Consider the following 17,784-nt stretch of genomic DNA (forward strand, 5'->3'; position numbering starts at 1 on the left):
ATAATGACTGGATGGGCCAGGAGACTGGGGACTTCAGTGGGGACTCTTGGTTCATAGACAAGCACTGTGTTGGAAAGAGGACTGATGGTATTCTGGGGATGTGGGACAAGAAAAGGAAAACTCTGAATAGGATAAATTAAAAGAAAGGAGAGAAGAGAGCAAAAGGGTCAGAACTTGTGATGAAGAAATAAGGGCAAGAACAATCATGAATCAGAGCTTAACTGCATACAGAGGATGGAACCAAAATCCAAGATTTCAAGATGGTTTTATAGCTGCAAGGATCCAAAATGAGCCAGCAAAAAAGTGTGCGTGTTATCCCCCTCCAATGACAGTTCTCATGCAGTATGGCAGCTGACTTAACAGGTACTCCATTGGAAATAAAGATGACTGGTATTTGAGCAAGTGGCATAAAGATTTCAAACATGGGGTTTGAAACTCAGGTCCCAGTAAGACCCACATGAAAGAATTTCTCTCTTTTTTAAGCTGCTTCTTTCTTCTGTAGAAAGCAATTTTCATAGAAAACATTAAAAGAAAATAACTTTATATTGCAAGATCAAAGAACTAAGTTCAAAAAAGGACAGCATGAGGGTAGTCAAAGCAATTCAAGTTTATTGGCTTTCACTATATGCACTATATAGTCTTTAACTACATAACCATACACTAATTTTATAGGATCTATGTCATTCATGTCATTCATTTTATAAGAAAGACTGTTCTCTGTAAAATGAAAAGTTCTGTGGTAAAGGAAGGATGGAAATGGAAGTATTTTTTCATAATTAAGTGACTTAAAAGATACCCCAGAAAAGTAAAAAAAAAAAACCAAAAATGGACAAGCAGAGATGTAATTGATCCATGTTAAAGATTAACTAAAACCAGTTGATGCATACAGGCTTAAACCAAACCTTTCAGAGGTATGCAGTAATTGCAAGCTTTTCTGGGCACAAACTTGAGATGCTGGCATTTAATTTACAGAAGTGATTTGCAAATCTGCAATGAACAAAAAAGGATTGTACACCAAAGCTCAGGACCTGTAATCCTCACAATGGCATTCGAATTAATGGATATGTTTAATCTTCATGTGCTTCAGCTCCTCATCTACAAAACAAAAATATCACTCTACTTTGCTGGAGTATTGCAGAACAATTTAAAGAATTCACACGATGTGGTGTACAACATAGAAAAGTCTATGAGGAAGTCAGTAATTCTGCATTCAAAGCTGGATTAGACTAGTGTACAACAAATAAAGCTTGGGCCACCCATTGAACAATGAGGACAACAGTAAATATTGAATAATTGCCCACTCAGTGAACACTGTCTGCACTGTGCACTGAATGAAGCAGAAATGCCGTTAGTGAAAAACAACAAGCAATCATCTAATTAAAGACTGAATCACAGTACAAATGAAAAAGGAAAGGAATTAAGCTTCTACAAGCAGCTTTAATTCTGTTGTGCCTAAGAATGTTTAGTGTGCAACCTTGGTTCTGTTGTTTTCTTTTAACAACCTTTCATACACAGTAATACTTTGGATACTATATCATTAGCATTTGAGAAGAGAACTAGCCTCTTCGCCTTTCTAGTTCAGGACACTTGTATTTCTTGTGACTGCTTGCCATGATGATTTTTTCATTAATTAGCATAAATAAGGAATAAACTATATCCAGAAGAGTTGACAACTGTGATCTTCCTCATCCCATTGCAAGCCATTGAATACAAATATACATATATTATAAAAACAGAAAGTAAACTCAAGACTGATATGATACTTATGAACAAGCTGTTTAACAAAACTTTTACATAAACCATAATGACATCCTGTTAAACTGATCAGACTTAGAACAACAGGAATTACTTTGCTTCATTTTACTCATTTAGAGAACATTTCAGAGTGATTTTACAATCTATTCTTCTAGCAAGTTATTAAAATTACATCAAAACATCATGCACTTTTACTTGCATGACTAACATCAAAATAGTAGTTAACATTGTGCTTATGACCAGAATTTAATGCAATAAACTAGAACACACCAAAATGTTTACCATTTGCCATTTACTCCAAAAAGTCTTTACAAGCTTAGTACCTGCAGCTGTGCATTCAAGAGCTGTTGTGTTGTAATTTTCTCTTTTAGCTGCATCATTTTTTCAATTCGCTGGTTCACTTGTTGATCTTTTTTAAGTTCATTTTCATAAAATCTAGAACCCTGGAAGACAATTGCAAAAACACTAAAGTTTTTATTTGTCTTTTCCTATACACAACCACATTTGATCTTTAAATACAGAAAACATAAAACACAGTAACAGTTTCTAATGCATACTTTGGATTTTCCTATAAATGATACATAAAAGAGACCAGTGGTGCTTTACGTTTCTCTCCTCAAATGACACAAATACATTTCTCCTTCTCAGATCCCCTATACTCAGACAAGTATAAGGGACTACTTACAGAAATTACTATGTTTACTCATTCTAACACTTGACAACAAAAATTCCAAGACAGTAGACAAAAGTCAAACTATTCTTTGCAATACCTTCAAGTTAAGGAGTATAATACTCTAAATAAAGTTGATTTAAGCATTTTGCCAGACTTCTATATAATTTAATCTACATGGAAATAAATAATGACATCGCAAAAGTCAAATCCACTTGTAATGCTAAGTATTTCATTGACCACTTAATCTTGAAGGACGCTGCAGAATTAGAAGCTATTTGGAAGAGGATGATGAAAAGCAAATGGGTATAAAAAAGCCCTCTTGCTCTCAAGTACATAAGTGCTCCTTCAAGAAAAGGCATGTATAAAAGGAGATGTAATGAAAACATAAAAAGACAACAATCACATAGCGAATGTATAATGTGACTTCCCTTCCTGATTTGTAACAAAGAAAAGAGGGCATACAATGAAATAGAAAAGAGGAAAATTGAAAACCAGGAAATAAAATACTTTTCTTGCAACATCTGCTTAGCTCACAAGAGAAATAACCTTTACAGGAAGAGTCTTTTATTGAACCAACTGATAAAATCTGCAAAAGTGGACAAATTTTTAGCTCAAAGCCTCTGACTACCAAACTGTCACTGACGCCAAGAATTCAGCCATAGTCAAATAAGAATCTGGCATTTATATAAAAAGCAAAACCATCCGCTTTTTTAATAATGATAGAAAGGACGAATGGCAAGACTAACATGTCATGTCTCATTGCTTAGAAGAAATCTCTACTTAGAAGAAAATAGGGTGTGTTTTCTTTCAATATCAGACATGCATTTCTACCCTCTGCAATCAAACATGACTTGTTGAGACTCACTGAAAGAAATAAGTACCAAAATGTTGGTGTGGGAAGCAATCCAATACTTCAGATTGTTATTAAGCTGTGGGTTTTTTGAGTCTCCTGCAGTATTTCACAGTTGAAATGCTATAAAATCTTGTTGTAATACACTTGTGGGTAGTGTTGTAAGTTTAATTTTGAAGACTAAAGAAAACTTAAGAAAAAGAATCAACACTTCAGATTTCTCAAGCTATATCTGGTATTTATATTCTCTTGGTTTTTTTGACAGAAATATATTCTAATACATAGATGCCTGTGTATCAGTTCTGAAAGCCTATTTTATAGTTCATACTATTTCATCCCAGGAAATGAAACAGTAACTGTCCTGATAAAATAATTTATCCAAATATCATTATTAGGGATATGTCTGATGAAGGACTAACTTTTCAGGAAAGAGTGAACAGAATAAGTAGAAGAAACTTCTAATCAAGAAGGGGCTTGATAGCATATAAAGTATCATCACAGTGAAAAAGCAAGCAAAAAAATGTTTCCCAAATAACAGCTGTTTGTAGTATGTTTTCTGCTTCCCCCCTCCCCCTGCCCGGGCAGTTAACCACAGAGCAATAGTAGTCAACACAGAATTCATGAGCAAAATCTCAAGCACATAACCTAGGGCCATAGCAACACCAAATAAAATACATGTTTGTGCATGGAAAAGTAAGAAAACCCAGAGTTGCTCAAATAAAGTGTTATCTCCATATAGTTCTATGTGAAGACTCTCCAATAACAAGTTAGACGACTAATATTTCAGTGCTTTGTAGATTTGTGGGGTCCTCTGCGGATCTTTGGTACCAAGTTGCACACTACTGGCCACCTCTCTTGAATACTAAGACAGTCAAGAAGACAGGCAGTAAGCACGAAGAGATTCTACAGAAAGTACTAGAAAAACTTGATTACATCAAATTCCCCAGTTACAGGAAGATGACCAACAGAGGTAGATTGGCTTGGCTGATTAATGGTGGGGCGGTGTTACGGGTTTGTGTGGTGGGGTTTTTTGGTAATGGGGGAGGGGCAGCAGGGGTGGCTCCTGTGAGAAGCTGCTAGAAAATTCCCTGGCTCCAAGTTGGACCCACCTCTGGCCAAGGCCGAGGCCATCAGCAACGGTGGTAGAGCCTCTGGGAGAACTTATTTAAGAAGGGGAACCTGCAGTGAGCAGTGGGATTGGAATGTGAGAGAAACACCTATGCAAGGTCAGTGAAGGAAAGGGAGGAGGTTGATGCCCCAGCAGCCTGTGGTGAGATGGCAGGCTGTGTCCCCCCAGCCCATGGAGATAAGTGGTGGAGCAGATTCCCACATGCAGCCCATGGAGGACCCCAGGCCGGAGCAGGGGGATGTCCCTGAAGATGGCCGTGACTCCATGGGAAAGCCCACGCTGGAGCAGTCTGTGCCTGAAGATCAGCCCAAGGAAAGGACCCACACCAGGGAAGTTCGTGAAGAACTGCAGCCCGTGGGAAGGACTCATGTTGGAGAAGTTCGTGGAGAACTGCCTCCCATGGGAGGGACCCCACACTGGAGCAGAGGAAGAGTGAGGAGTCCTCCCCCTGAGGAGGAAGGAGCAGCAGAGACAACATGTGGCGAACTGACCCCAACCTCCATTCCCTGCCCCTCTGTGCCACTGCTGGGGAGGAGGTAGAGAGAACCGGGAGTGAAGCTGAGCCGGGAAGGAGGGAGGGGTGTGGGAAAGGTGTTCTAAGGTTTGGGTTTACTTCTCAGTATCCTTGTTTTGATTTGATTTGTAGTAAATTAAATTGATTTTGTTTCTTCCCCAAGTTGAGCCTGTCTTTTGCCTGTGACCATAAGTGGTGAGTGATCCCTCCCTGTCCTTGTCTCGACCCACGAGCCTGCCTTTATATTTTCTGCTCATCCCACTGTGGCCAGGTGGGAGGAGTGAGCGAGCAGCTGCATGGTGCTTTGTTACCAGCTGGGTTTAAACCATGGCAGGCAGGCAAAAAGAATGAAAAAGGGGAAAACAAGAGGCCTAAGGAAGCTGAAACCTTCACAATTACCTCTGGACAACTCTGTGATATTTAGGTACTGCTCTGGGCAAAAAGTGAGCAGCTAAGGATATATTCAGTTGTGTTCCTTCATGTCCCTTTGGATGAATCCAACAGGACCTCCTGGTACCCTAAGCTGAAGTCCCCCCCCTTCCTCCCCATACATGCGTTTCTTCTTATAAGATGCCCTCCATTTACACATGAGGGATAAAATTTGGGCAAGGGAGGAAGAGAGCCTTACGATACTGGACAACAGATAAAGCACCAGGAAAAGAGTAATCAAACCAACCTTGGTAGCTTCCATGATGATTTTGTTGATTTTCTCTTTATCCAAACCTTGCATTCCAGCTTTGTTATCATTGAGACCCATTCTAAGTAGAACACCATCATTGCAAGAGCTGTTACCAACTTTTTTCATGTCGTCCACAGTACTTCTTGAAAACAAGTCTTTTAAGACTTAATACCTGAAAAAAAAAAGAATTTAAATCATATATTTGTTTCTAAGTTCCAGCTGAACAATAAGAAAAAAAATTACGGCATTCATTAACTGTATTTATTGAACAAGCACTTTATACTTATTCAGAAAACAACATACTTATCAAAAATATGAAGACCTGTATTCCTCTAAACCAGCTGACCTGCCACGCTGACCACATAAAACCACCTGTAACTCTATCAGTGTTTGGAGACAGTAAGACTTTACTTTTTTATTAACTTAAAAACATACTCTCTTAAAAGCTTCCTTACAGAAATAATTGAGTACCACCAACTTCAGGTAAAGGCACATGAGATTTATGCCTGTATGTTATACTGTCAGATGAAACAATACTGCCTTCAACACAAAATACTGCTCTTTAGGTTATCACATTAAAAGAAAAGAAATTAAATTATTTCTAAATTACAGAAGACCATTGTTCATTTAGTCCTCATTCCTGCTTGAGACAAGCCATAGAATCCTTCCCAGTAATTCTGAGCTCAAATTCAAAACTTTTCTTTGTGTTAAAGCTCATCTTTTAGAAACAGATGGCTTCAATTACAAGTTTTTAATAAAACCTTATTGTTTAATTCAGGGTAAAATTAATGCTTTTTTTTCCCCATTAATTTGTAGAGCCATGGTATGCAACTAATAGAACTTACCAAGCCTTTACTATTCAGTTACTGCCATCAGTAATTTCTTGTACCATGCATGTACTCCTGGTATGTGAATTTCTGACATCTTCCCTTGCTGCTTATGAAAGTAAATAGCTGAATCCTTCAACAGGCTCTAATTAGATGGTAAATTGTCTAGTTATTAAATTGATCTTAAAAAACTAAAGAAAGGAAGTTTTATCCTCTGTAGCATGAACCTGTGGTCTTCTTTTTGCCAGATTAAAACAAGCAGAATACAAGTGTAATACTGGCATAAATTACTTAACATGTATTTATTACTGGAAAAGCATACAGAAAGAATTTCTTCCTACCCGAAGTTACTGACTCATAAATCACTTCAGATTTACTCTCACGCAGGAAGCACATTCACTCCTAAACTTCCCCTTCAAGCAGCTCCCTGTGACAGGAGCCCTTCCTGTTTGGAAGCACCACACCCTTTCAGGCACATACAGCAGCTCTATTAAACAACCACAAATTACACAAATCTGAGTCTCACATTTTTTCTTTAAATGCTGCTTTCCCACTCCAGGGCTTAAGTGGGCCTCATTAGCAACCAAACCAAAGAAGGTCACTATGTACTTTTGCATTTAGAGATGAATATTTGCTATTAAAGAACCACATGGGTGACTTTTTAAAATTAATGGTGGCAATGTTCGTATTTTCCTGAAGACCTTCTCCTGAAACATACTAGCCAACTGAAGTCAAGATATTAAAGAACGCCATCTTTAAAAAAGATCTGTGACAAAAATATCCCAATTTTAATCATATTCTATTAATTCAGATTATTATTTATGATGTCTTCCGAAGATGCAAGATCAGGTAAGTAATGCTGTGTTTATCTTCAGCTGGTTGTATTTCAAAGAACAGAAGGTGATGCAGAGACCAGAACTCTTCTCTTGACCCTTTTAGTAGCACTTAAGCTACTATAATGGCAACTAGGAATGGCTTCATAGCCCTTACACGTATCTTATCGAATAAAACACCACAATCACAAACATTTTCATAAATTTTTCACCTACAGTAGGACAATCTCTTACAGTTAATGTACACATTTACCAGAACAACGTTTGCTAGACTTCAATCAAAGGAAAAAGCACTGCATCCCACACAACATTCCAAGTTTCATGTCAAGATCATAAGCACCCCCATATCAATTAGCTTCACAATAATTCCATTGTTACTGGCAATCTCTGGTAAGTGTTGGGCACAATTCCCAATAAATACTTTCCTCAAGGTAAATGCCCCTCCACTATTCCCCCCAGTTTTTTTATCACTCCTTCCCTTCAAGAAGCTGGAATGAACACAAGATTGCTTCCATTTCCTCTTCCAGTCTTTGCAACAATTTTATCTGTTCCTTAATTCCTGAAAGTGTCTTCTACTTAGCATATACAAATCCTTCCCCCTCCTCATTCAGATCACTCTTAAAGGCTCAGTTTTAAGGCAGAAGCTTTAAACACTAATTCATGTCAGTCAGAAGCTTTCTCTATCACACTGTTGTTAAACCCAGCGAGAAAAATACTACCATGATGATACCAGTGATAGAAAAAATAATTGTCTTCAAAAAGTCTCATAAATGGTGGTCTCCTGATGTGTTTTATCTTTTCAGCTTCTTGTGTGGAACAAAATACATTGCTAGTACCAGATGATAAAGTGTATAAATATCAAATAATACCTTAGCTGGAACTAAGAAGAAAATATTTATTTAAGGACGTGATATTAGTTCTCCACCAAAGCTTAAAGGTGTACAGAAGGGAAAACATAAGTAACAACTGATAAAATTTTCAGCCACTTAACATGAACAGAACCTGGATATTATCTTGGTTTCAGATTAACAAGCCTGAAAAAAAGAAAAGTAAAATATTTAGCATATTGAAGTAAATCACAAAAACTACAATAAGACAACAGATATAATAGCACTGTCAGATAAAACCATTATACTGTCACCTCAAGAAGCTGCTGCAAGACTGAGCTGTTTCCTCTAACAGAACACATTAGATCTCCCTCAGCATCATACTGAGTAAGTAGGGTGTGAAATCAGAGAAGTCTGTGAAGACAGCCTACAATGAAATACTATCTTATTATTCCTGTGATTTGGGAATGGGAGAAGGGAGCAGGAGAATCCTAAGTGGAGGAGGTAACTTTCCAATTGCTACTGGAAGGACTTCTAAAGGTAAAGAGGAAGACTTTGGCAGTGGATGCCAACAGTTAATGCAAAACAAAACAGTGGAGAGGAACCACAGAATGGCATTACTATGTAGGAAGCTTTGTTAGTAACTTGGGATGCTTACAAGTGGATAAAGACCCCTAATAAAACCCCTATCAAGCTCTTCTAGGAGCAAGCACAGAAACTCAACTGAACTGGTCAGACAGGGTTATATAGTATTTGAAAATATCAAGAGACTGAAATGGCAGTAAAATCAATTTAATTTCAAGTGCCTCTACCTTTATTCAAATCTAGCATATTTTTGGACAGTTGATTGAAGTAGCCTGAAAGAAACAGCTTGTATTTGATCCTGTGCCACTCCTCCAGCCTGTCCTCAGTAAAAATCCTCCAATTCCAGCAACAGAAACCCTGTATGTTGTGTGAAAACTTAAATGCCTTCATATTATTATTTTCATGTAATAAAATAATACATAAGAAAATAAAAAATACTTCTAAGAATATTCAGTTCAGTGGACACAGTGTTATTACGCAGGTTATTAACACTTGGAAAGTATGTTAACAGCTTGCCTTTTATTGATAGCGTTAACAACTTGTTGCAAAGAAATATTAGGGCTGGAAAATGATACCAGTATGGAAAAGCTTGAAAAAGAATTTATTTACATACTGAATTATGATTTGATGCATGTAAATTGTGTACCAGTCCTCAAAGAAAATCAAATTCTAACACCTTTGCTATCACAGATGCTCATGCCAACAGTGAGATGCAGAGAAGTTACTAAGATACACAACTGCCTACTTCCCCCAGAGCTCAAAAGCTAAAAATAGGAATCAAGACATATATTACAGATATAAAGGACCATCTTTTACATCCCAATTTCCCTGAGTAAGTCTCGACAGTGTGTAAAAAAATACTGATGTTGCAAACAGAAACACAATTATTAAAGATTCCTTTCTATATGATTATTTAATTATTATTTTTAGGATGGCTAAAACAAGGATCTAAATTAAATAGTTTCTTTAATTTCTGTAAAACTTATAAAGCCTCCAATAACATTTCATCAAAATCTGACACCTCATTTATTGTAGTATGAGCCCAAAATAAACTTCGTATTTTCCCTTGATTAAAATGTTTTAGAGATTCCTTTATTTAAACGCTTCTATTCTTACTTTAGCAAGAACAACAAAAAAAAATTATAACAGCTAACTTCGCATACAAACATAGAGAATGGATGAAGGGATAGCTTCAGGAATCCTGTCATTACGTAAGCTGCATCAGAAGAAAATCAGTATTACCTTTGATTTCAATGACAAGGTCAAGATGTTAATATGAGTTCTGTAAAAGCACTGAAAGCACAATAAACAATTTAAAAAGTTAGGACTTCATCCAGTTTTGACCACAAAGGATCACTTCTCTGGCTTTTGGCTAAAATCAAGTGTGGTATAGTATGGATCACTCTACATTCAAAAGATAAATGCCTCTGAAGTTAGTACTATACAAAAACCATCAAAGATAAGAAAAAGACAAAAAAATTCCTTTCAAATATCGATATATATATACTCATGAGATCCCTGGTCTTTTATTTTTCTTATGAAAACTTACAAATGACCCATTCTCAAATACTACTGAAGTTCAGACTGCTTGGTGCAAACGTGGGATGGAAAAATTTCTTCCATAAAACAATCATTAAAATCACATCCATGTAGAAGGTGGTTGTGAATGATATGGAACTCCTAGAACACTTCATAAGTGTTCGTAAGATCCTCAAAAGTCAAATATGAAATATCCAGGTTTAACACATCTTCAGTAAAAGGGTAATTCAGTAGTTTAAGACTCTAAAAGAGGCAATTTCAGTTACTTCAAAAAATACACTTGTGATAAAACTTTGCTGGGTCACCACCTCACCGTAACACACACTTAAGCCAACCAAAAACCTCATCATCCAAGACAAGCAACATGAGCGAAAATAAGCAAGCTGGGTAAGTGTGTTTCCCTAGTGAGAATGCTACAAAAAAGAGTTAATAACCATTCTTTGCAGTCACTTTCTTTTGTATTGAGATGGAATTAAGCTTACTGTCCTAAGCAGCTTCCTCTACCAAAACCCATAAACTAATGAGCAGTTTCTATCCTAGATCTCAGACAGGACAACTCATATTCACCTATTTGCAAAAACTTTCAGTTTATACAAATGTAAAATATAAAATATACTCCAAAAACAACATGTAGAAAGCTATATACATACTGAATCAAAGGATAAGAAATAAGTCCTTAAAAAAAACCCCCAAAACCACAAAACACCCAAACAAACAAAACCCTAATGAAAATTGTTTTGATGAGAGGTGGAAATCTTTAATGTTAAACCCCAATGGGGATACTGTTGTGCAGAAATGAAAATCACTTGTACCAAAGACTATACTCCACAAGCGTTGTGGAGGGACATCACACACAGACCAATGTGATCAAGTGAAGTTCATTTACTACAACGTTTGATACAGTTATATACCTTATGCACTTGTGCACGCGCCTTATACAATACTCTAATTGGTACAATACCCCGTTTCACGCGACACTATCTTATTCTCTATTGGCTGCACAAGCTTCTTCACGAGGTGTCCAGCAGTCACTTATCTCATTCTTCAGCATCCAGGTGTTGTTTGTCAGGCTCTTCTTATCTTCTTTTTTCCCAGCGTACAAGGACACAGCGTCCTTGTCTGCTCCAGCGTTTTGTAAACTTATGCTTCGTTCCCACCTAACGGCTGGATTGCTCACATGCCTTTGCCCAGCCAAGAAATCCTCAACACACAAGTAAGCATGAAATACTTTATCTACTTCACTACTTTTTGCCAAGCATTGAAGAATACTTGAAGAATAAAGAATTGAAGAGTGAATGCACAACAAACAAACCAAGCAGAGTGATTCAAGAGTAAGTCTCAATCCCAACCTTTCTAATGTCTCCCTTGCACTGGAAATTATTACAACTGGAAACCACATCATGGGCCACCTCAGAACAAAGCCTCTTGGTACTACTGAAACAATACTATAAGTAATAAACAAAAGAGGCTATACGAGACCTTCCCAGTAAGACCAGAACTCATCTAAACCAACATTTTTAATCGACACCACTTTGTTTTTACTCCAATTGCTAATTAAGATTGAACTACTGGCCACGTAGCTACACTTCTTATTCCACTCACTGCACAGAAGTATCGTCATCCAGGCTGTGCATACACCTGTTCGCATCACCATCATTAAAGAACTAAAATCCACCTAACCCACCTTGGTATAGAAGTTCATGTGCCAATAGTCAGGCCATTTGAACAATTGGTTTCCCACAAATGCATTGCATTATTTCTTGAATTTCTAAGAAAAGAACAAACATACATTCAATGAACTACGAAAACTCAACCCCGCTAGAATATTTTTAACATTTCTGATACTTAAAAGGCTACACTACAAACTCCAGTAGTGCATTTGATTTCACACTACTTGATTTATCCATTACTTGGATAAGGATTTTATCCCAAACCAGTAACATTACATTAAGTACTTTCCGGCAAGAAGTGCACCTGTCTTTTCTGAGTATTCATTTGGCAAGGAAACATTCTGGCTGACAGGATCAAATTTAACAAACTCCTTAACTCTCATTTCCTTGTGAAAATATGTTTCTCTGATAATGATTTAAGTATCAGCTGCTCTAAACTCTCTCCTCCTCAGCAGGATAAACCACCAACAAAGAACTGTGCAAGCAAGCACATCAGACTGCCCTTCTGAACTATCTGCTCAATTCTTTTCAGCCACAGGGGTTTGATATTTACTAGAGCCCTGGTTTCCAAATAGCCCCAAGAAAAGGAGTCCTGTCAGTTTTAATCGTAGTGATTTACACGAAAAGAACGAGCAGAAGGAACTGCACAATAGTGTTACCAGCATTTAATATACACAGTGTTACCACCTAGGTTGCCTACTAGTACATTCAAAACTGCTGCTGTTTCCCTATTCTCTCTCTCTCTCTCTCTCAATATACAATAAAATCTAGTTCCCTGGAAAACAGAATCTTCTAAGAAAGATGTAAGTATATTTAAAAATGTAAAAATAAAAAAATGTACATGATAAATGAATACTGAACAGAAAACCGGGCCAGGATTCACAGAAGTGAAAATTCCAAGTGCCCAAGCTGACACAGCTGAACAGGACTATTTTTCAAGTAGCAGCTGACTCAGCATTTTACAAAAACATAGATCCCACACAAGCACCTAAAATTAGCCTTCAAAAAACAAAGCCCTAGAATTGTCCTTTCTGAACTCACTGGCTTTAAGATATAACAAATTAAAGACAATTCAATCCGTTTAAAAAGTAAAAAATTCACACTGCAAATTAAACAGATAATAGAAACTGCTTCTGACAATGCCCAAAATTAAATGTTAAAACACCTATTTTCTGCTACTCATCAAACTGTTCAAACACTTCTTCGCTTATGTGAAGAGCGACACAAGTGAAACAAGTGGAATTCTCATCCCCTATTAATTTTCTGCAAGCAAGATGCAGTACAATTCTGTTGTAAATCCTGCTTTCAGCTTCTCTGTCTAAAAAACTCATGTCTTTAAAACTTCAGAGTTTATTCAAAGGGCAAAGAACTGCGGTATCTTCTTCTGTCTCTGGTCAGCATTTTACAAGACCTTTTAAACTGAAAGACTTGAGATCTCAAGTTTGTAACCAAGTTTTCCTAGTACTTCTGCCTTACTGAAAACAAATGTTTTAGCAGTTCAATCCATAAAGAAAATAATGGAGGAACTGAACTATTATTAACAACATTCATCACTAGAAACTCCACCAGAAGTAGTGTAGTTATCTGCAACCTCCTTTCTACAGATATGTGTTTATTGCCAATATATTCATAAATAGCAGTAATCTTGTTTATTTTTTTTACTTAGAAGAAAAACCCTAATACAATGATTCACAGACACCACAATTGTTTTAGAAAAAATTGCCTGAATCATCTGTATCTCAGAGCCTATACCATTAGGCAATATGCTGTGGTATAAAAAAAGCTCCTTCAGGGATCCTCTTAAGAAAAATAGTCTTACATTTAAGAACAAACATAACCATGAGCATGAACATAGTAGAAAATGTTTATATACTAGCAGTGAATGTGTTCTAATAACATACAATGAACACATGAAAACAGAAGGTACAATAGTGGAAATAAGAGATATAAAAAGGGAGAAGAAAAAAACTAGGTATTTAGAAAGTCACCCACTTTATGATGTTTATGACTGACATCTTTAAAGTAAAAATCGAAACCCCATTTTTGTTATTACAAGTAGTACATCAGCAATACAGAACACTATCTGTTCCACTACGCTAACAAAGGTGATGACTATTTCCAGTTAAAACAATAATTTGTAAACTTCTCGCAATCTCTAAGACACTAGAAGGGGTACAGATTGAATACTGGGGCTTGTGATGAAAGAACAAACACAGCAAGGAAGTGGAAAATAAAGGTCCAGTGGAAAAGGCATAGAAGGAGGTAGAGAGGAGTTAGAGGTCTACATCAGCATATCAGTTTGATCACCTCCATTTCCTACGCTTTGGTTTGCATCCCAGATTGGTCTTGGAGCAGGCAAACCAGATTCCTTTCAAACTAAACTAAACTGGAAGACTGTGCTTCCAGAGGACACCTAACGCGTTACAATTGCTAATGCATGTGCCCTCCATGGGACCCGACAAAGAAACACCTCTTAAAGCATATATAAAATGAACTTAAGGTCCTCAGCACACCAAATCTTTCCTTTACAAACCTACTCCCACTGCACCACATTCTTGCTAATGTAGATATAGCCCGATGTCCTTAAGAGTAACAGACACCAAGTTATATGTGAAAAAGATGGTCAGAACATTAGAAAGAAGAGTTAATTTACATACGGTATTTACAATCCCAATACACCTTTTGGAAGAATATAAGCCAGTGACATTGTGGAAAAAATAAGACATATTAGGAGGATGTGGCAGATGTAAAACAATCTAATAGCACAGAGAAAGCATTATACAAAAAGTTGAAAAGGCAAACCTTTTAGCATTCAGTATTTATTCATTTAAAGTTTGGTTATAAAATATTAGCTAAAATTAATAATTAAACAAATATTCTTTCTAACAAGGATGAATATATTTGTTAAACAACCTGAAAGAATAGCTACCCCTGGCATTTTTGTTTTTAAACACCTGTTTGAGTCAATCCATATTCTGGAGGGGAAAAGAAAAAAAAAAAGAAAAAAAAAAAGGAGCTGTTTCTAGAACTAAATGAATAGTCCTAGCCGAAAAGTATGACAGCACATGACTATGTAGTACATATCACTGCCAAAAGGATTTGCTCAGACATGTGTCTTCACCTCCTGCTCTCGATCAGGACAGAGAAAGAAGTTCATTCAGAGTTTAACGGGGAAAACACAACTGGCTTTACAGGTGATACCACTTAACTTCATCAACATACTGCAGAGAACTATAAATTATTCTCATACATATCAATATATACAAAACTCAGCCACTCTTCTTGCTTAACAGATGCAGTACATTGCAACAGACACTAAGAAAAAATATCTTCCTTGGTTTCTTTCCAAACAGCTGGTGAAGCAAAGAACATAGTTTCTCAACAATGTTTCATATATTAGAAAATTGTCTAAAATAAAACCCACAGTAGACTCATATAAATTTTTTTCTGTGCATTCCAGTGATTACACAAATATTAAGATGTCTGTGACTGTTCTTTATTTGTAATTGTTTAAGACAACGATGCTGCTTTAGTAATCACTCTCAGTGCCGAATTCATTGTAAATGTCTTTATACCAGAGGCTTTGAGCTAGTACTAATATTACTTAACTTTTAGCTGCTACACATATAGAGAATGCATATAAATAGCTGTGTCAATGCTAAGAGCTCTTTAAAAAAAAACCAAACCCTAAATGGAAGCTTTCAAGCAGTATAACATGGAAAAATTACACAATGATTTGTCATAAGGAGGCAGTCAGAGAAAATACAATTGTACAGCATTGCTCTTGCGATATAACCAGAAGTGCGTGTTCCAAAACTGAAGTTTCCTCAACCAACACACATTTTTATTTCAAGAGATCACGAGAAAGGAGATGAGCCAGCACAAATCTTAAGTCCTCCACAACCCACTACATCGGTTTGTAAGTTGTGAAATGACAAGTTCAACTGCCTTTATTTTTTTCCTTTCTGCAAATATTTCTCCACCCATAAATATTGGCAAGTACACACAGCCCAGACGTAAGTCCGAAGAGAAGAATTATCGTTTCGTTCCCTAAACTGCGAAATTATTAGGCAAAGAAAAGACAGGACACGGCTACCTCGCAGCTGAGGCAGACTGCTGACCACCACTCTCCGCTCCGCTCACCGCACGCCTCTGGGCGCAGCCGGGGAAGCAGAACGAATACGGGCGGCGCAGAGACGCCCCGTCGGCCGGGAAGGAGCGGGCTGCCGAGCCCGCCCCGTCGGCCGGGAAGGAGCGGGCTGCCGAGCCCACCCGCGGCCGCACAGCCCGGCTGCTCGGCACGCCGCGCCTAACGGCGATCGCCGTCGCCCGCAGGGCGAGGGCCTCAGCGGCCGCTTCGCCCCGCAACCCCGGGGAGCGGCGCCGGTGCCCGCCAGCCCCGCGCGGGCGGCAGAGACCCGTTACTTGAGACGGGACGGGCCGCCCTCCCCTCATGCTTCACCCGGCAGCCGGCAACACCTCCCGCCCCTTCCTGCGGACCCCGCGGCCACCATTTTTGTTACGGGGAAGGTTTGGCGCTCACCCCCCCGAGTCCCGCCGGTTTAAGGCGGGGAAGAGGAGGCCGCATCTCCCACGCGAGGAGGCGAGCAGGGCCGGAGAGACGCTTCACCTCGCTGGAGACAGAGCCCTCTCTCACCCCCCCAAAAAAGTACAACAAGCATCGCCCGAAGCAGCACCGCTGCCCTCGCCCGGCCGCGGCGGGAGCGGAGTTCCCCACCTCATCGGGGCCACGGAGGCGAAACCCGCCGGTGCCGCCACAGAAACGACGAAATCAAGATGGCAGCCACCTGCCGACGGCCGGGAGAAGGCCGCGGCGGCCGACTACATCTCCCAGCATGCCGTGCTGCGCCAGCGAGCACCAGAAACTACCTTTCCCGCGAGGCAACGGAGGCCGGGCTCGCCGCCGTGCGGGGCAAGACTACAACTCCCGTCGGGCGCCGCGCGGCCGGGCCGGCGGGGTGGGGAGGGAGGGCCGTGGGGCGGAGCCGGCAAATAGTGGCATACAGCAGCCGCCTCGCGTAAAATGGCGGCGGCAGGAGCTGCGGGGCTCTGAGCGGAGTGCGCGGCAGGCAGAGGCGCGCTCGCCCCTCCTCCCCTCGCCAGCTCTATGTTGTGGCTCTTGCCGCGGGCGGGGGCTGCGGAGCTACGGTGAGGGGGAAGCGCGAGCCTGCGTGCCGCGGCGCCGGCCGTTTGCTGGCAGAGGCGGGCGGCGCTGGTGGCACCCGCGGGCGCGGAGCGGTGCCGCTCAGGTAGAGCCCGCCGCTCCCGTCCCTTCGGCAGGAGGAGGCTGAGGCTGCTGTGGGCGGGGGCCGCTTCAGCTCTTCCCTGCTCGGCGGTGGCTGCGGCTCGGGTCTCCATGTCGGACAACCAGAGCTGGAATTCCTCCGGCTCCGAGGAGGACCCCGAGACTGAGCCGGGGCTGCCTGTTGAGCTCTGCGGGGTGCTCAGCAAGGTAAGCCGCCTCTCCCCCTCCCCGCGGCCTCTCGCGTCCCCTCCCCACGCTCCGGCCGCCCCCCCCCCCGCCCCGCTTCGCGGCTGGCCGAAGGCTGTCAGCCCCGTCCGCCTGTCTCCTGCCCGCTCCGGAGGATCAGGCCGAGGCGCCCGGCGCCGGTGGAGGGGCCTGGGGCGGGGGGGGGGGGGCGAGAGGCTCCGCGGGAGGCGCTGGCACGGCCGGGGCAGCCGCCACCTGACGGCGGGGAGCCTGCCAGGCAGCCGCTGCGGCGCCCGGCGCCAAGCGCCCGCGCCCCCTCCCTCAGCGGCGGGCACCGGCACACCCCCGCCGCCGGGGCCCCCCGCCCCTGCGCAGTTGCCGCCCGCCCCTCCCCAGCCCGGGAGGAAGCCCTTCCTCGGGGGGGACAGCCGCGGGCGCGGCTGCAGCCCGG

General features: G+C 40.6%; 2 protein-coding genes across 8 annotated transcripts in view; one reads left to right on the forward strand and one right to left on the reverse strand.

Annotated features, from left to right (window-relative positions):
* Nucleotides 1-16,739, reverse strand: part of POLK (DNA polymerase kappa) — a 38,384-nt gene extending 21,645 nt beyond the window's left edge. For 2 of the 6 annotated variants that reach the window (XM_069776217.1, XM_069776213.1), the window contains exons 1-3: nt 16,620-16,739; nt 5,598-5,772; nt 2,079-2,198 (exon numbers count right to left, since the gene is read on the reverse strand). In XM_069776217.1, the coding sequence (XP_069632318.1) occupies nt 2,079-2,198; nt 5,598-5,726 (249 nt within the window). In that variant the 5' untranslated portion in view covers nt 5,727-5,772; nt 16,620-16,739. Of the gene's footprint in view, nt 1-2,078; nt 2,199-5,597; nt 5,773-6,445; nt 6,534-6,768; nt 7,530-11,895; nt 11,980-15,977; nt 16,114-16,619 lie in introns of those variants that run through there. The other 4 variants (XM_069776214.1, XM_069776215.1, XM_069776216.1 and 1 more) reach the window with 4 other exon arrangements.
* Nucleotides 16,740-16,929: 190 nt separating this feature from the next.
* The window catches only part of CERT1 (ceramide transporter 1), a 75,268-nt gene continuing 74,413 nt past the window's right edge, over nt 16,930-17,784 (forward strand). For both annotated transcript variants that reach the window (XM_069776218.1, XM_069776219.1), the window contains exon 1: nt 16,930-17,354. In XM_069776218.1, coding sequence (XP_069632319.1) covers nt 17,259-17,354 — 96 coding nt within the window. In that variant the 5' untranslated portion in view covers nt 16,930-17,258. The remainder of the gene's footprint in view (nt 17,355-17,784) is intronic.

The sequence above is a fragment of the Haliaeetus albicilla genome, chromosome Z (genome assembly GCF_947461875.1).
Source record: "Haliaeetus albicilla chromosome Z, bHalAlb1.1, whole genome shotgun sequence".
NCBI lineage: Eukaryota > Metazoa > Chordata > Aves > Accipitriformes > Accipitridae > Haliaeetus > Haliaeetus albicilla.